This window comes from Citrus clementina, unplaced genomic scaffold (assembly GCF_000493195.1).
Source record: "Citrus clementina cultivar Clemenules unplaced genomic scaffold, Citrus_clementina_v1.0 scaffold_5, whole genome shotgun sequence".
NCBI lineage: Eukaryota > Viridiplantae > Streptophyta > Magnoliopsida > Sapindales > Rutaceae > Citrus > Citrus x clementina.
In genome coordinates this window covers 42281216-42302842 of record NW_006262201.1, presented here as the reverse complement: position 1 = coordinate 42302842, position 21627 = coordinate 42281216, and the positions used below count along the sequence as shown (strand labels likewise).

At 37.3% G+C, this 21627-nt stretch overlaps 6 protein-coding genes across 9 annotated transcripts; 4 read left to right on the top strand and 2 right to left on the bottom strand.

The window, feature by feature from the left end:
* Nucleotides 1–3947: 3947 nt before the first annotated feature.
* On the top strand, nt 3948–5418 carry LOC18041707 (24-methylenesterol C-methyltransferase 2). Its single transcript, XM_006435199.2, has one exon. The coding sequence runs from the start codon at nt 4135–4137 to the stop codon at nt 5212–5214; it is 1080 nt and encodes a 359-aa protein (XP_006435262.1). The 5' UTR covers nt 3948–4134; the 3' UTR covers nt 5215–5418.
* Nucleotides 5419–8602: 3184 nt separating this feature from the next.
* LOC18040800 (thioredoxin-like protein CDSP32, chloroplastic) lies at nt 8603–10018 on the top strand. Its single transcript, XM_006435198.2, has one exon. The coding sequence runs from the start codon at nt 8673–8675 to the stop codon at nt 9717–9719; it is 1047 nt and encodes a 348-aa protein (XP_006435261.1). The 5' UTR covers nt 8603–8672; the 3' UTR covers nt 9720–10018.
* Nucleotides 10019–11335: 1317 nt separating this feature from the next.
* Nucleotides 11336–12547, bottom strand: LOC18040799 (uncharacterized protein At1g76070). Its single transcript, XM_006435197.2, has one exon. It carries the CDS (start codon nt 12307–12309, stop codon nt 11497–11499), a length of 813 nt encoding a protein of 270 aa, XP_006435260.1. The 5' UTR covers nt 12310–12547; the 3' UTR covers nt 11336–11496.
* Nucleotides 12548–13966: 1419 nt separating this feature from the next.
* LOC18040798 lies at nt 13967–15369 on the top strand. 3 transcript variants are annotated; one of them, XM_006435195.2, is made up of 3 exons: nt 13967–14119; nt 14212–14340; nt 14937–15369. In XM_006435195.2, the coding sequence occupies exons 2-3, from the start codon at nt 14235–14237 to the stop codon at nt 15074–15076; spliced, it is 246 nt and encodes an 81-aa protein (XP_006435258.1). In that variant the 5' UTR covers nt 13967–14119; nt 14212–14234; the 3' UTR covers nt 15077–15369. The 3 variants fall into 3 exon arrangements, with proteins under 3 accessions (XP_006435258.1, XP_024040233.1, XP_024040232.1); XM_024184465.1 differs by having other exon boundaries at nt 14225–14340; nt 14937–15342; XM_024184464.1 differs by having other exon boundaries at nt 14221–14340; nt 14937–15342.
* Nucleotides 15370–15771: 402 nt separating this feature from the next.
* LOC18043116 (pentatricopeptide repeat-containing protein At1g20300, mitochondrial) lies at nt 15772–17734 on the bottom strand. The gene has a single exon (XM_006435194.2). It carries the CDS (start codon nt 17482–17484, stop codon nt 15859–15861), a length of 1626 nt encoding a protein of 541 aa, XP_006435257.1. The 5' UTR covers nt 17485–17734; the 3' UTR covers nt 15772–15858.
* Nucleotides 17735–18661: 927 nt separating this feature from the next.
* Nucleotides 18662–19763, top strand: LOC18043115. 2 transcript variants are annotated; one of them, XM_024184572.1, is made up of 2 exons: nt 18662–19331; nt 19745–19763. In XM_024184572.1, the coding sequence occupies exon 1, from the start codon at nt 18832–18834 to the stop codon at nt 19282–19284; it is 453 nt and encodes a 150-aa protein (XP_024040340.1). In that variant the 5' UTR covers nt 18662–18831; the 3' UTR covers nt 19285–19331; nt 19745–19763. The 2 variants fall into 2 exon arrangements, with proteins under 2 accessions (XP_024040340.1, XP_024040339.1); XM_024184571.1 differs by having other exon boundaries at nt 19731–19749.
* Nucleotides 19764–21627: the final 1864 nt, after the last annotated feature.

Sequence of the window (21627 nt, the reverse complement as noted above, 5' to 3'; positions counted from 1 at the left end):
ATGACTCAATACAAAAATTATAAATTATCATTTGAATTCTTATGGAGAGGAGTGAGCATTGGATCGGATTCGGACTGACCTCCAATTCCAATTCGGTAGAAACCCAAATCATAAACGAATTGAACCTTAGCCACTCACAAAGGCACGAATCCAGCCAACCGTCCAAGCCCAGCCATCGACTTTCGTGCCCACCAATCAGCCGCAAGTTGGCAACGACCCCCTCTCATGCCGATGATATCCCAGGCAACATAGCCAATTGAATATAACAGGAAGAAAATGCTATTGGCTCCTTATCATGGTTTTCTACTCAAATGCTATTAGCTCTCTCATGTGTATCCAGACATGAAACACTGAATGTTATACATGAAACTTTAACACCAATATGAAAAGATGAGGGAAATTTTTTTTTGGGGTTTTGAAATATCCTACATGAAACGTAGAATAAAAAAATTAAAACATTTTACTTAAGATATACAATAATTTATATAAAACATTAGTATGTTGTATCATGAAATATAAAAATGCTAGTCATAAGACACTAATCGTGACATATGAAATTTGAATGCCATCATGAAATGGGGGAAATTTTTTTTTTGGGGTATTTAAAAATATCACATGAAATATAGAACAATAAATATGAAAAAAATTAATTAAAATATGCAATGGTAGACTTAAAACATTAGTACTTTGTAATGTGAAATATAGAACACTAATTAATAAACTCTAAATATTTGATATGAAACTTGAATGCAAATATGAGACAACGGAAAAAAAGAAAAATTTGGAGGATGCTCCATAAAATATACGATGCGAAACATGAAATAAAATATATGAGTATTTAAACATTGAACATAGGATAAAAATTATAAAATATGAATTAAACTTTTGTCTCTTGTAGATATTCATTTTACGTTATTTTTCATAGCATTTATAGTGAAAAACCCGGTTGGTGTATGTTACAAAATTGGCCTGGCTGCCAGAGGAGCTGTCAACTATTCGGTGAGGAGTTGAAATTAACTTCATCTGCACCGAATTCAACTTTCAACAGCTGCAGATATTTTGGAAAATCTTTGATGCTAAACAATAAAAAAATCTAATCAACATTGACTTTCCTAAATCACGATGACAATCAATATGACTTAAAGTTCATGTGCATTCTTGCGGAAATTGCATTGGGTTATCTCCCAAATTGGGCATCCATAAGACAAAAGTTTAAGCGCGTTTAAAAGGTCTCAGGTGGAAGAATTAGTGAAAGAGCGCCTCCTAACGGTAAATTAGGAGTGTTAACGGCAGTACAGCATCAATCTTTATCATCACCAATTACTTTTATCATTATTAGTATTATTATTGTTGTTATTTTAACGGAAAGCTCTATCAGCTATGTTTGTTAGTCTGAAGATACTTGAGGTCCTGTCGGCATCCAGGTTTGGAGCTCCAACAATTAGCATGGAAAGCCGGCGATGAGGATAAAAGAGGCCGAGTCACGTGCCGGATGAGGATAAAAGAGGCCGAGTCACGTGCCGGCCCTCGCCCTATTATTGCCGATTCTCAAATCTTATTTATTAACGTCATCCCTCGTCGCTCGTCAGAATCTTTCTACTTCAATGTAATTGTAGAAACTAGTTGTGTATATCTCTGGCATCATCTCATCACTGGACTAGAACAAGAGGACCCAATTAAAGAATCCTCACGCTTCTGACTTCCCATATCTGTCAGTCGCAATTGTCGTAGTCGTGGGCTCAACATAATCACTTTCTGGATTCTTTTCCGTGAATGATCGTCGTGTATTTTCAATATTGAAAGCCAAATTTTTAAGATTTTGTAATTAATGGACCTGTACAAAGTAAAAATCTTCACGTGCAATCACACTGGTGACTGGAATGTGAAACACCTTTATGCCCAAGCTAAAGCTCAAGGGCGTTGTGATTTGTGAAATGACTTGATGTCCATTATTGAGAAAAATAATGTCTACACACGGAGAGAGAGAGAGACAGAGGATAAATTTGAGATTTGAGAAAGTGGGGGAGAGGAGATATTTTTTGTTTTACGAAAGAAAGAAAAGGGGATATTCTTCATCGCTTTACATGTAGTGGAGAAATTATAAAAAAAAAAAAAAGGTGAATTCAGAGACATTTCACAGATCCAAAGGCAAAAACGTATCTTTCGGAGTGCTTTTGTCATTCATGTTCTATGTATGCTATGTGGGGAAGATGCAAGTACAAATCGACAAAGTGAAAGCTGCAGGCCACTCACTACTTACTACTCGGTCGCAACATCACAAGGGAACCTTCCACGTGACTGCCGAGAAATTAAGAGAAACTACAAACACAAATCCATTTCCATTCGTATGTAATTAATATTTCACGTTGGTATGCTTTGAAGCATGGCCTGTCTGCAACCAACATTTGGGTAGAAAGAATATCCTCTCATTTAAGAGTAAATCCGGAGTCTTGACTATTCTGCTAATTCAGCGGTTCATTGCTCGGCACATACAATTGACAAAACACGTGGACACAACCGGTCAGGGGCATGTTTTAGGCAATTGGCCTGCCAATTATGGCAATTAACGATCTCGAACATGCATGAGAGCACGTGCGAAAAGTTAAAAACAAATTAATAAATTACAAGATTCTTGTTTGTAATGAATGCCACTTAATGAGCCTGAGAAATTCTCGTTATTATATTTAATCACGCCAAAGATTCTTATAACGCAAAAACTGTATATATTTATTGTTGTTGTTGTTATTATTATTATTTTAATAATCCATATCCATGACCCGATGACCGTGATCTCAACCGTACCTCCCGTTGTGGTTGGATCACGGATTGCGCGCGCGCGGAGATCACTTCTTCATACTCTGTGTACGCCAACTGCAACATAAAGATTGTGTTACTTGCCCAGTTCAGTCACATGTTTGAATCGAGTCCTCTTCTAACCCTTAAAGAGAAGAGTGGCAATCAGATGTAATTTGGCCTACCGAGTTCCAGTGGGTGGTGACGAAATTGAGATCGATCTTCTACCAGAAACACGTTCTCCAATCATGTATAGACACGTGGTTTTGTGAGTTACACTATCTACAGCAGACGGCCAACAGCTCAAGGAAACTGTTCACTTAAGAACCGTCTGTCAAGGGAAAAAGGTCCCCACAACCCGAAAGGGAGAAAAAAAGAAAAAAAAAATCTTCAAGACGTTCAAAATAGATTGCATATGCATTGGTAAAAATAAAAGAAACTGGCGCTGGCCATCAATATAATTTGAGGAGTGCAACTACAAGGAAGGGAATTAACCATTTTTAGTACCTCGTAATACGATAAATAAAGATTTATTGACCTCATTTAGTCAGGAAAATCCCTCATTACTGTGGGGGTGAGGTCATACAACCTTTATATGTTTTAATTTTATTTTTTAATGGTCTTATCATAGGAAAATATTTTATAATCCTCTTCAAAATAACGTAAATGATCTTTAATGATTAGTAAAACTAACATAAATACGAATCTTACCTATCCAAGTAATCGTAAATTGTCCTGCATCAAGATTAAAAATCCCTAATAAAACTAATTTTGCTAGTGTATAATGAACGTGTTCCCTTTGTAGTAATTGTATGTGTTTTCTCAGATTACTCAAATTGTGCAACTGGCCGCGATTTCGGTCCAGAAACATAACGGAGGGTTTAATAATTTCAATGTGGGAATCCTCTATTATTTGCTCTCTGTTACATTTATCCTCCAAATAATTATGATAACATGTCTGCAAATATGATAAGCATGGAATAGAAAAGGGGTAGCCTCTGACCTGAGGCTGAGCTGGAGTTCAGAACAGAGCCACAACATATCAAATTGATTGTTCGGATTCCACGTGGTCCTGCTCAAGGCCCAAAGTCACGCGCACAGCGCGTGTAAAATATTATAGTCTGCTTTTTTTTTTTTCTTTTTTTTTTTTGAAAGGAACTAGTCTGCTTAAAACTAAAAACCCCACTCGATAGTTCTCCTTGCCAAACGGATAACTCAGGAGCCGCCCGAGTCCGCCTTTGCTTTTTCTCTCTCTCTCACACACACACACACACACACACACACACAACACAGTCACGCTCGCACTCCATCTCTCTCTCCTTCTAACTTTTTCAAGTCTCAATGGATTCTCTCGCTCTCTTTTGCACCGGCGCTCTCCTTGCCGGTGGCCTCTACTGGTTTGTCTGCGTACTCGGCCCCGCCGAACAAAAGGGCAAGCGCGCCGTCAACCTCTCCGGCGGCTCGATCTCCGCCGAGGAAGTCGAAGACAATTATAAAGAGTACTGGAAGTTCTTTAAACGCCCGAAGGAGACAACCAAGGAGAAGGTTCCAGATTTCGTCGACACGTTTTACAACTTAGTCACAGACATTTACGAGTGGGGGTGGGGCCAGTCCTTCCACTTCTCCCCCTCTATACCCGGGAAATCCCACCGTGACGCCACGCGCCTCCACGAGGAGATGGCCGTCGATCTCATTGACGTCAAGGCCGGAGACCGCATTCTCGACGTCGGATGCGGGGTCGGCGGTCCCATGCGTGCCATCGCCGCCCACTCGCGTGCCAATGTCGTCGGCATCACAATCAACGAGTATCAAGTGAATCGTGCTCGTCTGCACAACAAGAAGGCGGGATTAGATTCTCTCTGCGAAGTAGTATGCGGAAACTTCCTAAAGATGCCGTTTGAAGACAACCACTTCGACGGCGCGTACTCAATCGAAGCGACATGTCACGCGCCGAAGCTGGAGGACGTGTACGCTGAGGTCTTTAGGGTTTTGAAGCCCGGATCTCTATACGTGTCGTACGAGTGGGTCACGACAGACAAGTACGAAGCGGAAAACAAAGAACACGTGGACATCATTCAGGGTATCGAACGTGGAGATGCGTTGCCTGGGCTGAGAAGCTACGCGGAAATTACCGAGATAGCCAAGAGGGTAGGGTTCGAGGTGGTGAAAGAGAAGGATCTGGCCAAACCGCCAGCCCAGCCCTGGTGGACCCGCCTCAAAATGGGCCGCTTCGCATACTGGAGGAATCACATTCTAGTTACAATACTAGCCGCCTTGGGGATTGCGCCAAAAGGAACCGTTGGTGTTCATGATATGCTTTTTAAGACCGCTGATTATTTGACCAGAGGCGGTGAGACCGGAATCTTCACTCCGATGCACATGGTTCTCCTCAGAAAGCCTCACCCTCCTAAATCTTCTTAGCCAATCGATGAGGTGACTTACAGTTTCTGTTTCACCTCCTCCTGTTTTTCTTTTTGGTCCTAGGTTTTCTTTTTCTTTTTCTTTTTCTTTTTTTATTTTTTGCTTAATTTATCAATTATCACCATGTATCCCTTGCCTAAAATTTTATTTAAATTCGGTTGTTGGATTTTTATTTCAATTTTAACATGTTGTGATGATAGCTTACTTTCAGGGGAGAGGCCGAGAATTTTGTTTTTGAAATTTCCATTTAGTTTATTAATAAATCCTAGGATCTGTGAGGAACATCAGGAAGGATGGAAAAATGACAGTCGCAAGAAACAGAAAGAAAAGCTGATTTATTATTATTATTATTATTATTTGTTTTAATATTCGACTTCAAGAAAGAATTTCGTATTTTCCGCGAAAAATATATTTAGTGATAAAAAAAAAGAAGTTAAAATAAACGGTTTAGATCTGCGATCTGGGGTGACGGTGTACGTGCAAGAATGTGCTGGTGAGAACAGGTGATGTTGGCTCACGACACGGGCAAAAAGTTAGTGAAGTGCTTAGGTGGTGACCACTGGCAACGGACTTTACTGTGTCGTTTTGTTTCTGAAAGCCTAATCCCGCCAAATCTTTTCACCTTTGAGGGTTTTTGTCATAACATACGGGCCCATTTATACTTTTGAATATTTCAAAGTTCTTTCCTTATTATCTTTTTTTTTCCTAATATTAATTTTTGTTTTCTATGATTATAATTTGACAATAGTTCACTACAATAAATATCCTTCTTTTTAAATGTGTGTGCGCATTTGAATGTGGCAGAATTCTATGAATTAGACAGCATCATGGGGCACTGTTACTCATCTTATGGTAAGTATCGTCGTCTGATAAATCATCATTTAGCTAATACTTAACATGAATTAGCCACAAGTCCAATTTCGTCAGTCGCATACAAGTGACTTTGTTACAGCTTGGTGTTGTCAATATTAGTTAAATGATGGGATTTCCTTGTTGAATCCAATAATGGGGAATTGGTTTGTATTTGTTTCCGCTTTAATCAATTGGTTTGGACCAAACACCCATCCATGAAATTGTGTTGTGTTACAGCTGAGATTTGAGTAGAATGCAAGCCAATTTGCTATGATCAATATGTTAGAACTGTTGAAATCTGATTACGATTCGGATGGATTTCATTTGAGCATGATATTTGATTGTTTGGATTTTGAATAGCTTCAAGTAATACATTCATTTGGTATAGTTGGCGCGAGGAAAGTCCTTTTTTATTATTATTCTTATTCATTTTGGGAAGATCACAAGCAGAGTTTCTTTATTTTGAATTTGTGTGTTTAGTGTTACTTGTGATGGTCAATAACGGCCTAATTTTATACGTTGTTCTTGAAGTTCCCAATTTCATGCGTGATTTGCGTTATTGATTGAATAGACTCGTCCTCCTTGTGGGTAGCAAAGGATGCATGCATTGCATTGCCTTACAAGCCGAAAGCGATGCTTGCCCCCATTCGGTACCAACTGAACCTAGGTTTTGAATAAATTAAATGCAGTTGTTCAACTTTGAAGATCGTGCTGGAGCGTTTAATTTATTTGTGATAATTAATTGATTAGGGCCATAGCAATCCAAAGCTCTGAATACCCAACCATGTTTGAAAACAAATTGCAGAAAAAAGAATTCTGCTTAGGTTCCTTGGGATTTGGATAGGTGAATATTGCAATTTCCAAGATTGTTGGTGGTTTCAGCTGATTTACACAACACGGATAACGGTGACAACCGACAAAAATGTGTTCGCGGCCGTGGGAAAAACTTGGGATACTAATTCAGAAATGTCATCATTTGGACTTGCTATTGCTTTTGCAATCCCTTGCCTATAAAGCAGACTGTTTTAATCTGATTTGGCAGTTAAATGAGTTCATTAACGAAACTGAAACGTTACAAGATGCACAACTAGTTTAACTGACATGAGTTCATTTACAGCCATAACCTGCAATTTGTAAATCACTTGCTGGGGTGTTCCAAGTGTCTCTTTTATAATGTTGTTTCTGAAGTAGTTGTCTGACCTTAAACTTGGAAACGTTTCTGTTTATTTACATACTAATATTTTCACCACCAAACAACAGCCACAATTGACGTTTATCCGCTCAATTATCATAACAAATTGGGTTTTGGGGGCGAACGAGATTGAACATGTTTTGTTCCAATAGGCGCAAGAATGGTCACAGATCTTGGTCCAATCAACGCTCGTTTTGGGCCTCCCAGGTATATAAACAGTCTTCTTTTGGCCCTGTCAAGTGTCAACTTCCAACATTGACCCATATTATTGAGTGCGAATATTTATCCCTCACTAATCTTCACTTTTCAATTAATCCTAAATATTTTAAAAATTACTCTTATTTTATCACTTTCTTTTAAACAGCTTCTTTTTTTTTTTTTTTAAAAAAAAGAAGAAGTTAAATGTAACAGAACTCAAAATTTTACCTGCAAATTTCCTCAATCAAATACCCAACAAATAGACCCACTTATGATAATAATATCCAAACTATTTGAATCATATCAACATACAAAAATTCAAACAACCATCACGTAAATCTGAATAACTAAAATCCCTCCCCCATAAAATAGAAATTGACTGCAGCAACCAACTCAACAAAAACCCATTGTACTGAAAATGCAAGTGATCAACAATCACCAAAGCACGCGAACAAACCATCAAAACCCGGATAAGAATAAGCTTTAGAACGGTGTCATAATTCATAAAGAAGAACAAAAGCAAGTGCAACATTGGACCTGATGACTCCATTGAAGAAGCCCAACGCGGACATAGAAACCAATGTTGAATCTATAATTTTTTTTTTTAAAAAAAAAATTCAACAATGTTTTCATGTTTAATTAATCTTTTTACTCTTTAATAAGTGTATTTCTAAAAACATGTGAGGTTAATTAAAAAGGCGTATTGGTGTGATAAATTAAATGGTTCAAATGTGACTATTTAAATGGTTTAAATATGACTATTCCAAATTATTACTCATGTGTTGTATAGATAATAATATATATTCTAAAAAAAAATAATTTTCAAAATACCTCTCATGAACTAATAATTTTCAAAATATTATAAACTTAAATTTATTCATAATTTTTTTAAAAGATAAAGAAAACATAAAAGTGAGTTGCTAAAAATTTTTATTTTCTTTCAAAATTAAAAATAAGTTGAAGCTTACTATAATTTGAAGAATATTTTTAAAAAATTTCATTTCACAAATAATTTAAAATTAACTCATTATAAAGTTTCTCCAAAAAAAAAATTATAAAAAGATCAGGAAAAAGATAAGGAATGAAAGGATAGCTGGTAACAGCTACATGATATTAATAACTGATTTTTTTTATAAAAAAAAAAAAAAAAATCCACCCAAGATACGAATTTGTGGATAATATGATCCACATATGAAACGAGTGGACAACATTTACGATGACTGAGATTTTCATTATTGATATTTCTGTAGTCTCTGCTTTGCCTCGCAGTCATCCCTGGAAACACTCTAATTCTATCCAATCAAACGCCAACTCGATCTCTGGAGCTTGGAGTGGGTGTGGGTGGATATTGGCGCTTCATTCCATGGCCGTCGTTACAAATTTCATTTTAAAACTCCCTTTGTCTCTCTCAGCAAACCCTAAATTTACTCCTCTACGTTCCCCTCATTCTCTTTTTTCACCGCCTATTTTCGCCAAACCTCAGTCTTTAACAAAACCGAAAACTAGCAGAACCCAGTTATTGATAACAAAGGCCACAGCTGCCCCAGGAACAAAGAATGCTCCAAGGGATGAAAGAGTAAAGAAAGTCCACAGTATTGAAGAATTCGACGAAGCCCTAAGATTGGCGAAAAACAAACTCGTTGTGGTTGAATTTGCTGCTAGCCGCAGTCTCGACAGCAGCAAAATCTACCCTTTTATGGTTGACCTGAGCAGGCAATGCAACGACGTCGAATTCATTCTTGTGATGGGCGATGAGTCTGAAAAAACAAAAGAACTCTGCGAAAGAGAGAAGATAAAAAAGGTTCCCCACTTCAGCTTTTACAAAAGCATGGAGAAAATTCATGAAGAAGAAGGAATAGGCCCCGATCAGCTCATGGGGGATGTGTTATATTACGGTGACAGTCATTCTGCTGTGGTGCAGCTTCACTCCAAAGAGGATGTTGAGAAGCTGATTGATGATCATAAGGTTGATCAGAAGCTGATTGTTCTTGATGTGGGGTTGAAGCATTGTGGGCCCTGCGTGAAGGTGTATCCAACGGTGATTAAACTGTCTAGGCAGATGGCTGGTACGGTGGTCTTCGCGAGAATGAACGGTGATGAGAACGACAGCTGCATGCAGTTTTTGAGGGACATGAACGTTGTTGAAGTGCCAACATTTTTGTTCATCAGAGATGGTCAAATCCGTGGAAGGTATGTGGGTTCTGGTAAAGGAGAGCTCATTGGAGAGATACTAAGATACCAAGGAGTTCGTGTGACTTATTAAAAGTTAATTATTTGATGAACTTAAAACCAAAAAAAATAATAATATAGGAATTAAAGGGCGTTTTAGCAAATTTTAGTTTTCCTCGATGTCTCATTATCTCATACATTGACATAATGGGGTGTAACAAGACATAGGGTCACATAATAGTTTCAATCACAGTACTCAAATTGAAAATTTGGTCATGCCTAGCTTATTGTGTGTAGAAGGACTTTGTTGTGTGATTTGTACAAAAAATATCATGGAGCTTTTAATTTGTATTATTATCCCATCTGATGATTAATGCTTGAGGAAAGTGCAAATCGGGTGCTTCGTGTTTGTGATTGATTGTTAATTTACTATATATGATTATACATTAGGGGACATGTCGGTTAGGAGTTGGGAATTTAAAAATTCAGTAAATATAGCAATACAGATGGAAATTGAAAAATGAACTTAGTAGGTACAGTGGCCAGATGCAGGAAGCAGGGACAGGCTGGCCGGTGGGATAATAATAATTAAGAATTCTGCATTATTATTTATCAGGGAAGTGAAGTGTGCCTGCTGTGTGTAAAGGATAAAGACTTTTAAACGACAAAGCGCCTGATTAGTCAAACAAGCAAATGTTATGTCGTCAATATTACGGTATCAAGTGATTACCAGTCGTCCGGAAAACTAGGTTAGGCTCAATAATATAAGTAGCCACAAAAAATCATACGTATCTCTTTTCTTTTTCTTCTATCAAAAGTCATTTGAAAAAAAGAAAAGAAAGAATGGTCAATATGATGAATACGTACCTAATCAAGATGTGCGTGCGTCGTGCCATTAAATTGTTTTAAATACGTAGATGACAAATTCAACAAAGTAATTAGAAGGCAACAAACATCATCGTCGGGTCGGGTAGGCATGTGAAAAGTCAATCCAAAGTTTACCCAGCATCAATTTGGGTTCGGTATACGTGCTAAGATAAATGAATGCATTGCGGTTAAGATAAGTGGAAAAGGTAAAAGAGGAAGGAATCAACACATGGTGAGGACAAAATCAATTCACAAACAATGGCTCCTTTTTAATCAGCAGATTCATACAACTGTTCTAAATTGAAAATAAATTTGATTAAAATATAACAAATTGGTAGAAGTTATCCAATAATTGTCGATGGTATGTGGCATGCACCAAGCAACGTAATTAATTAAACAATAAACTTAGTCCTCCGTTAATGTGTGCGTGTACATCTGCACTCTGCAGTCGGCACAACAACTTGTTATTGACTCGGAAACAACTTTATAATTGACTTGATAATCTATTGCGGCTGCAGCCAAAATCTATGTCATCATAATGTTTAGTTTTCTTCTTGTAAACGATGGGAAAGAAAGGACAGAATATGCTGATGCATGGAGAAACTTAATTTCTTTATATTTCTTAGTTTGACAAAAAAAAAAAAGGTCATATTTTATGTGCTTCCCTTACCTAGATAAGACAATATATTATTATCTTTGCCTCAAATGGAACAAAAGATAGGAACCTGATCATGAACTTTCTTGATTAATTGACTTTTTCCTAGATGATCCAAAGCACTTCGTTCCAAAGGATGATTTTTGCAAAAAGAAGAGCTAAGATATTGAACAGCAAGAAGCTTAGAATTAATTATGAGACTTATGTATGGTGGCCGAGCTGCTTGCTTTATCAATTATCATCATCAAACAATACAATTACAAAAAGTAATCATCAATTTACATGCATATATTTATAATATAACTTGAATCAAATTAACAGAAACAAAATAATTTATTACCAATTTTCTCTAAGAAAGCGTTGAATTCAATTGAAGAGGCGCAGGTGGATTCATAGGTCTTCTTTTCCATAGATTGACTTCTTTTCTTGGCTGCAAAGCCACTCCTTTAACAACGGCTATGGGTGCCGAAAATGGGATAATAACTCGATCTTCGTCTTGTTCTTCATCAGAGTCTCCTCGTTCTTCGTAAGAATAATAAGCGCCACGGTCAGTTTCCGGCGCAATCTGTTGAGCCGTCCAGTCAAAGCTAGAAAAAGCGTCACGACCACTCGCAAACCTCTTCATTTGGCTCAAACCCGGTGCCCTATCCGGCAGTGAACGCCTCTCATCATGATTATCAGCTTGATCAAAAGATTTTCTTGCCGCAGTACTTTTTGACATGGTAAACATTCTCTTGAGCATGGATGGGTGTTTCTTGGCCTGTTTAGGCGAAAAAACTTTACTAGTATTCCTCTTCTCCTCTTTAGCAACCGAAAAGCTCTTTGCTTTATCAAACTTTTGCCTTTGCTTGTGCTTGTGCTTGATCTGTCCCATGCATGAGATTTTTGGTGATGTGGGCTCCTGATTTGCAAGGCTTTGATGATTATTATTCTTCAAATTTCTTGTTCGAGCATCAGCGGGTACTAATGACATCGACATCATAGGACCTGAGAATCCTTTGCCTATATGAGTCTTGGGCTTGTTCATGTGATGATGATGATGATGAGGATCTGACCTTTTTTCTCTGCCTGGACTGTAAAGAGGGTTTTGGAAGTTGACCACTGAAGATTTTGGGAGCAGTTTCAAGATATTGCTATAAGCTTTACCGTGTTTGTGCTCCATTTGTGTAACAATGGGGCTATGATCGCAGATCACTCTCTGTAAAATTCTTTCAATCACTTATCTAAAGCTCTGCTTGATGGCGAGCTCCTAAATAAACAAGAAGCGAAGAAGACGATTGAATCTACAATGTTTGTGGCTTTGAAATTGTCAAGAAAAGAAGGGAACATGGTCAAATAAAATGAAACTCCCCACCCATATTTTATTAATTGATACAGCTTGATTGTTTTGAAGATGTAAGTTTCCGTCAGCTTTCCGAATAAACAATTCAATTTTGTATTCGAAGAAATAATCCCACGGGCTTAATTCTCTTAATTAATTAATAAAAGTTACATCTACCATTGCTCCGTCAATTTATGACATTTTAAGCAACAAAGCTCGATCTAATCATCTGGGTTTACACTTTACAGGTGGCCTATATTAACGGATAGACACAAAAGATAATTAAACCCAAGAGGGAAAGTATGTCATTTATTGTTAACTGTTAAGCTACGCATATCTTGTAACGTGAAGGTTAAAAATCAATATTGCAAAGGTAATTTGTTGCAACAAACCCATATTATTTATTACCCTATTGTAATTTTAATTAGAGAATGAAGAGAGTAACCTTGATAGAACTTAAATTTAAATTTGATATCTTCAGTGGGCTAAATTGCTGCGTTATAGACTATAGAGTAATGGTTATAAATTTTATTTTATTTTATTTTATTTTATTTTTAGAGTAGATCCTTCGTTCGTTCAAATAGGTTGTATTAAAAATCGATTTAATAAGACTTCAAATATCTCTATCAATAGATTTGTAAGGTAATATTCCAATTAAAAATAATAAATTCAAGTAGATATCTGAAGACTTTAGCGTGCCAATCAGTAAAAAGTACTGTAACATAATATTAAAACATATGTACGCAGGTAGATCCGTGATAGGATAATACTTTGAACGTCGCTGTTAGTGCGTGAGGTAAACTTGTAGGTGTGATGTAATATATGAAAAAAGTGAAAATCAAAAGTAGTTGCTTGTCAGCTCGAATATAAAACTAACTGTCCTTCAATTTTGTAATTCAAAATTCAATCATGCAATAAGTGAGGAATATTCTTCATTGATTTTTTTATTTTTTTATTTTAATCTCGATTGGGCATCACAGGTTTGAAATTTGAAATCTCTTGAATGAAGTCAAACAAATACACTCCATTCGTAACATGTGGATTACGTTGGCTATTGTATTTGATTTTTCAGGTGATGGCAACCCAATTCAAAATAAAATAGCTTATATATATTGCTCTACATATATACAAATTATAACCCAAAACAAAACAAATCAAAGAATTGACTTGATGGCTCTTGTATTTGATAAAAGGGCTCCTTAATCAGACATATGATTCAGTGATTTGTGAAGATAAGGAGATAACAAAATTATATTTTCCAATAGATTAAAAAAAATTATTTATATGATTTTTATAAATTAACAATTGGATATGGTCTATGAAAATGTCTTAAAAATAAAATTATAATTTTGATCCCACCTTTCTTTACCTTTTTTTTTTCTTTTAATTCTAAAGTCGCACTTTTTGGTGGGACTAATTTTTAAAAACTAATGAAGGTTGTATAAGTTTGAAAGTTGTGTTAATTTAATTTACAATAATATTATACTTACAAAACATCACATCAAGTGATAAATTGACGGGTAACCGACCCGCTTTTACCGTGAAACGGCGCCGTTTAGTCTCCACCCAATTTTCCCCAGTGAAAATGAAAGCCTTGATGAAACCCTAAATTTGGTTTCGCCTCCTTGTTGATTTCACCTCATAGCCAAAGGTATGTTGATTTAATAAAAGTTATGCAGAGCACATATTTATTCATGAAATTTTCCCAATGGGATGTGTAATTAATTTGAGATAATAAATCAGATTTACAAGGAAGAGAATCGGCTATGGTTCTCCCCTTTGATTTGCAGGATTTCATTGTCCGTGGTCGAGTTCTGAAACTGTACAGGAAAGCTCTTAGGACTGCTAATAGAGCTCCTCCCCATGCCAGAGGTGAAGAAATCTTTGATTTATTTATTTTTCCTACTTCGCAATTTGCACCTCATTTTGCCCAGTCAACTCTTTGCTTCATACAATGATTCACGTTCCCAAGTTTTTAAGCAATGCTCTGCCATTATTTTTTATTATGTGGGTAGATTGTTAATTCATGTTAGCGCGACTTTAGACTGACGCCACCTCGTGGTTGTTTTAGTTGAGTATCTTTTGGCCCGGGAGGAATGTATCAAAAAAAAAAAAAAATTAAAAGAAATTATGATATGTGATCTTGTTGATTCTTGTTTGTTTATTTATTTATTTATTTTTGGGGATTATTATATTGGGAATTATGGAGTTTTACTACTGAGTCTTCAGAGATTATCACGACTTTTTCCCTGCATCTGTCCCACCAGTATCTTGTTCCTGGTTTGAAATTGGACAACCATGGATTGTCCTCTACAGTTGTCTATCATGATTGTTTATTGATCTCGCATCATATGTTTGAAGTATGTTCTTTCAATTCTCATGGAGAAATTTTGATCCGGTTGTTCATAACTTTGAAACTCATCTTTGTTTGCCGCAATTCTAGTTTCCTGATTACATTGAATTTACAGATGAATTGAAACAGACAATTAGACAAGAGATGGATAAACATCGGGACTGCAAGGACAGACAGAAGATTCGTTACTTGATTAGCGAAGGTTTAGAGAGATTAAAAGGTCTAGATGAGATGCTTGACATGCAGGGTCACTAGCAAGATGTGGCATTTTAGTATTTGAAGAACATGAATTGAATGTTATCAAATTTGACATTCCTCCCCTTTTGTTCGCATTGTAGACCGTCAGAGGTAGAGCTGTAATTTCTGTATCTTTGTATTGTTTATTCAGCAATTTTTCCCTGCTCTTTTGGAGTGGACAGTTTCTGAATTTCTTGAATCTCTTGCGTTGCGGACATTTGTATGCAGTCTGCTTTAGCATATATTAGTAAACTGAATTGAACTGTAGTCAACTTGAACCAAGAATAGTGAACAAATCTTTCTTGATATTACTTGCTCTGTTATGACTTATGATGAAGAGTGCGGTAGGCGGTAGTCAACTTGAACCAAGAATAGTTAACAAAACTGACTGTTGACGGTGATAGAGATAGTTTGGGTCATCAGATCTTGTTTTACCATTTTCTAAGGACAACCGAATCAATTCGTCCAACATAAATGGTATTTCATCTTTTTTGGCAGAAAATAACGGGAAAAACATGTCATATGCCCGGAAGAGTACTTCCATAGTTTACTTATAGACTCGCAAATAATGAAAAGGAAAATGGGAGTTCTCAAATCAGACAGGCAGTATCAATTTCTGAAGGGGATGTATTTCTTTTCAGACGAAAAATGTCAAGAAATCATTATCTTTAGATGGCACGACCAATTATATTGTATTTAAAAATTCAAATAAGTGAAAAAAGAGAGAGAGAAGTAAAAGAAGAAAAGCAACGGTTACATAAGCATAATTGGGCTCAAGAGTTCAGAATGAGTAGCTACTTCTACAAAGGTCGAGCAGTGAAGCCCCTATCAACCATTTTCTCCACCAATTCTTCATGCTTCTGTAACTGTCCTGCTCTCCTCAGTTGCTGCAGGACCATCTCATAGACTGAAGAGCCTGGTTTCAAGCATTTCTCCTCAATCATCTCCCTAATATACTTGTAGGCATTGTTCCAATGCCCCATACCACAGTACATGGTAATTAAGATCCGATAAGTATTCACATTAGGCTCAACTTCATTCTCCTCCATTTCCTTCTTCAGTTTCAGAACCATGTCAGTTGATTTTGAGGTAGCAAACATTTGCATCAATATATTGTAAGTCACTGTATTGGGCTCACACTTCAAATCTTTCATCTTACCATACATCCTGTGAGCTCCATTCACATCCCCCAACTTGGAAATGCACCTAAAAATCATATTGAAAGTACTTGCATTCGGATTACACCCTTTCCTGACCATTGAATTAAGCACCTTAATAGCATCCTCAAGCTTCCCATCCTTACAATGACAATCAATAAGAAAATTATAGGTAATCGTATCTGCTTCACAACCGAGTCTCTTCATCTGATTATAAACTTGCAAAACCTTTTCAGTCCTACTGGCCTTAACATGAACCCGCATTAGGTTATTAAAAGTAATCGAATTAGGCTCACAACCCACTTCAAGCATCTCCGCAAAGACATCATGAGCACGAGTAATTTGCCCACACCTACACAAGGCATCAATCACAATACTATAAGTATACACATTGGGCTGAATCCCAGCCATCTTCATTTCCCTAAATACCCTCTCGGCCTCAGAAATATTGCCAGCCCGACACCACCCGCGAACTAAATTAGTATAAACAATAACATCAGGCTCAAATTTATCTTTTAAACTGTCAAAAAAAGACTGCGCCTCGCTAGCCCGTCGTTTCCTACACAAAATACTAATCACAATTGAAAATGCAATCTTATCAGGCGCACAACCATATTCCTCCATACGGTTAAACGCGTGCACGGCCTCCGCAGCCAGTCCAGCCCTCACGTAACGGCGAACGAGAATCGAGAAGGTATCGACGGTAATTTCAACATTCCTCGATTTCATCAAGTCAATAAAATGCCAAGCCAAGTCGAATTGCCTCACCTTTCCAGCAAGATTGATCATTTCGTGGTAAAGGTCGGGCGAGTGGACGAATTCGGGTCGGGCCGTGACCCAATTGAAAAAGGACAGGACTTGGAGCAGTGGAATGCCGTGGCGGACCCCACATGATTTCTCGATGACGTGGCGGACGGTGGAGGGGGAGATAGAATGGGCGGTGGAGATTTGGGAGAAGCCGAGGGAGAGAGAGGGGATTGTGAAGTCAGGGTTTAGGGATGGATTAGAATTAGAGCTAGGGTTAGGGTTTTTGCGGTGGTGGTCTTTGATTAGAGAGTGAAACTTCTCGGAGATTAGGGTTTCTTCGGGGGATAAAAAGGGAGTGTCGGGAGATGAATTAGGGTTTGTAACACAGTCGCCGTCGTCGTCTTCGTTAAGAGGAGCTAAAGAAGAGAAAAATGAGTAAGCTTTGGGGATTTGCTGAGAGAGGGAGAATGGGAGACGGTGGTTGGATTTGATTAAGGCCATTTCAAATTTCATTATTTCCATTACACTCTGTTTTGGTCTTCCCCTTACTGCAGCCAGCGTGCGTAGTGTAGGGTTTAAGGCTAAGCTTGTCCCGAGTCCTCAAGTCTGAAGACGTATGTAGCAAGGGCATAAATGGAATTTAGAGAATAACCTACTGAAACAGTCAAATGTCAACTGCGGAGTCCATACGACGCCGTTAACGGCGTACATTGTACTTTTACATTATGCACTTTTCCATCATTTAATTATAACCAATGGCTGCATAGTACACACGGACAAGATGTAAAATGATTGGCAACTCAATGACCGAGCTTATGGTTCAATAAGCCTTTTTTTTTTTTTTTAGTTTAATGATAATCCATCCAGTCAAATGCCCTTCAGGCCTTCATCATCACTTTTGCAAATGATGCAAATGGATGTATTTAGTAAAATGAGAGAGTTACCTAAGATATTTCTAGTTAAAGCTACGGTTTTTTTTTTTTTTCATTTTTGGGTGCAAATCCACGTTTCACTACCTGCCTTAATATATTTTGAAGATAATTAAAAAATGGCCGTAAGCATCCCTTATCCATCAGTAATCGTCATGATATCAATCGGTCTACTTCCATAGCAATCGTATCTATGTATATAAAATTTATGCGGATCCTGCTTTGATACATGGCAAACATATGTGTAGCTTCAGCAAGTTACTGTACTTAAAACTATTAACAGGTGATTATGACACACAACAAATTTGGAAGAGAATAATATCATCCAATATCTAGTCAAAGGATTCGATCATAACGGAGGGTTTAACTTTGATCAAGTTCCTCGATGTAATTCACTTTTCTGAAAATGAAAATTTCCTTGGAATTTTTATCCCAGTGAAAGGTACCATCTCCAGTGTCATGGGAGAGAGAGTTTTAATTTGTTCACAGGTCATAGAATCATCTCGGACGTTATAAGAGAGATCACGTCGGAGCCTAAAACATCATCTACGCATTCTTCATATTCATTATGTTGTTTGTGGATGCTGATACGTGTCCTGTGTCCTATACCCTTGCAATTCAACGTGGCTGTTTTTTTTTTTTTTTAAAATGTGTGACCATTATGTTGTTAAATCAATCAGTAGACGGACAAACGGTGGATTGATAGGTTGCTGCTGCGGCTCATGCGTGAATGCATCGAATGTGATTAATAAGAGAAGTTTACTGAGACGAAAAATGGGGGCTGAATAGCTCAACTCAAGGGTAAGTCCACGTAAATTCCGGCCCATTAGGCCCAAAGTAGCATTTTAGCACCGTTTCCTTCTGACTCCGGGCGATCGATCAGCAAAATTGCTCCCCGTCACAGAAACCACAAGAAAGAAGGGCGCGGCGGCGATTGACGATGCAAAAATGGCGGCGAAGTCTATCAATCCTGGAGAGACGAAAGGACACCGTTTCGTTCCAACGTTTCGTTCACAACGGGCCGGACACATTGGAGGAGTTATTAGACAGACACTTGGAGAAGAGAGAGAAGAAAAAATCCCTAGACGATGACGAGGGAGAGATGCTGAGTCGGCAGCGACTCACGAGCACCCGCCGAGAGGCCTTGAGTCTCTATCGAGACATACTTCGGGCCACCCGATTCTTCATGTGGCCCGACGAACGTGGCGTGTTGTGGCGAGATATATTGAGGGGGAGCGTGCGAAAGGAGTTCGAGGAAGCCCGGTTCGAGAAGGATCCTGAAATTGTGACCCGCTTGTTGATCGGAGGGCGTGATGCGGTGCAGTCGGCTCTAGAGAAGCTTGCTGAGAAGCAAAGGCAGCAGATTGACAAGGAAGGAGGAGATCGACGGTGATTTTGATTTTTGGGATTTGGTATTCGGAAATCTATGCCGTCTCTCACGTAAGGTTCTGTTGTTCTTTAAATCTTAATCACAAACAATAATCTCGTTCGCGTGTAAATTTTGCTTTTGCCTATCGATCGAATGTAGTTTTGCTATACTTTTTTTTTTTTTTATTTTGTTAGCGGAATGAACAGAAAATGGAAGTAATGAAATGGAATTGGGGGATTTAATAGTTATTATACTGCTGCTTCGTGTGCTTTGTCATTATGAATTATAATATTTTTTCTCTCTTTGTCATTGAATCGAAATGCAAGCTTGAAATTGTAATTTCAGATAAAATAATGTTTGGGGAAGGAAAATGAAGGTCACCGAATAGCATTATATTTGTGTTTCAAAGGATGAAGAATGGCTATGAGTTGTTTGACTGAACCTGAACTGTTAATTGGATTGGCCGGCAGTTTGCATTTTGCAGAAATAACTAGTTCGTCCATTTGTTTGAAGTTTAATCTGTTATCACATTCTTACGCGCCGACGTGCAATAGCTCTGCGCATATATATACACACACAAAGTGATTCCAACAAGATGGATTGGCTCCAAGTCTAGAATCGTCAACGATTTGAGAGTTGCCTTCAGTAACTAGCAATCAATCATTAAAAGTAATTCAAAATTGAGAAAGAGTTGGCATTTGCGTCTACAATACAGTTGCGCAGTAGACCATGGAAGGGAAAGCATCCTCCTGCCGAAAGGTTTGTTTGTTAATAGAAGCAGTTGCAGGAATAGAATTGGGGCCAGAGGACAAAAAGTGCAAATTCAAGATTTAATTTGAAACCATCCCCCAGCAACCAAGGGATGACGCAATCTCTGGACAGATCAACGCAAGCCTTCCACGAGTAATGGCCCTGTTTTCCACAGGTGATCTATTGAGACCCCGCCCACCAGCAATGCGTATCTATAATCAAGTGATTTTTTTTTTCTTTTTTTTTTTTTTTAACAAGAAACAAATTATTCCAGCTCAAGTGAATTATACATCAGAATGTTCAAGTATTGGGGAACAAGTCATAAGATAACATTCATAAATTATAACAATTGGAGAAGCTTCTTGACGAACTTGCTATTTCATTACTTATTATTATTATTTTAAGAATTATGACTCTAGGGTTCGAAATCCTAATGCAATAATCAAAATTAAATGCATCAACTTATCACTCAGGCGGTTTGATTTTGATTTTGATGGATTGGGTTGCAGATTTGGTGGAAGGGTCTGAATTTGATTCTAATTCTAATTCTAATTTTTTAATTTTGTAGATGAATTTGATTATGATCTTGGCAAAAAGGGATGTGGAGTCACAATGGTCTTGAGGTCAATTAGGAATAAACTCTGTTTTGAAATTTTTAGAGTTGATCCTCACTGTGGTTTATTTTAATGAAGCGACGATATCCATTTCAGAAATTTTTTGAGAAGTTCATAAATATTGGTTTTTGTTTGTTTATAACACTAATTAAGCCCTAATGCTCTGCAACTTCATTAAGTAGTTTTATTTACTGATGATTTTTTGGTTATTCGATTATGCAGAGTGCCAATAATCAATTGGCAGTAAAATCATTGTAGCAAATTCCTGCTAAAAGTAATAGGGCTCACCACATTGTTGGCAATGAGGGGATTACTATTAACTAAGAAGAAGGAGATTAAGAAGTTACAGTGGGTTACGGGATGGAATAGACGTTAAGCATGATTTCTACTGAAATAAGATTTTTTATTTGTTGGACTAGTATCAACTGACAGTGATGAATCAAATTTATTTGATAAGTTAATTGATGGTGATTGTTGTGTAACTACCTTTATTTAGGAACTTTTAAAGTAACTATTAATGTTGGATAAGGTTTGTCTTTAATCTTTTTCAATTCAAAATGAGGGTCATTTTTGACATTTAACCAAAATTCTAAGTGTTCTCTAAAAAATAACTGTCGAATACTCAAATTAACGGAAATTGGGGCATGATGCAACACGTCGAAACATTTGGGGTTGACGGGAATTTTTGAAACATACAAGGCCAAGGCGCAATTAAATTTCAATTTGCATGCCGCATTTTTACTTTCGCCAGTAAATTGATTATGTAATTTGGCGCGCATTGTCCTTTGTTGGATAAGTTGTGCCATTCACATAAGGCAAAGCTTATCTTACATCAACTGTACGTTACAGTTATAAATATTTGAATCCTCAGAAAAGTTAATAATTATGAAAAAGTTAATAAGTTTTAAAGTTTTATTTTAAACCCCAAGCTACAACCAAGCTGCACTGTAATTGTACTTCAATTTTTTTTTTCAGTTTTTCATTTATATTTATAGCAAATTAA

What these genes read in the sequence shown, in the direction of transcription:
- LOC18040798 (XM_006435195.2), top strand. Translation starts at nt 14,235, where the DNA reads ATGGTTCTCCCCTTTGATTTGCAGGATTTCATTGTCCGTGGTCGAGTT. An exon ending in AGCTCCTCCCCATGCCAGAG is followed by an intron (nt 14,341 to 14,936) that starts GTGAAGAAATCT and finishes TTGAATTTACAG; the next exon opens with ATGAATTGAAACAGACAATT.
- LOC18041707 (XM_006435199.2), top strand. Translation starts at nt 4,135, where the DNA reads ATGGATTCTCTCGCTCTCTTTTGCACCGGCGCTCTCCTTGCCGGTGGC.
- LOC18043115 (XM_024184572.1), top strand. Translation starts at nt 18,832, where the DNA reads ATGCAAAAATGGCGGCGAAGTCTATCAATCCTGGAGAGACGAAAGGAC.
- LOC18043116 (XM_006435194.2), bottom strand. Translation starts at nt 17,484, where the DNA reads ATGGAAATAATGAAATTTGAAATGGCCTTAATCAAATCCAACCACCGT.
- LOC18040799 (XM_006435197.2), bottom strand. Translation starts at nt 12,309, where the DNA reads ATGGAGCACAAACACGGTAAAGCTTATAGCAATATCTTGAAACTGCTC.
- LOC18040800 (XM_006435198.2), top strand. Translation starts at nt 8,673, where the DNA reads ATGACTGAGATTTTCATTATTGATATTTCTGTAGTCTCTGCTTTGCCT.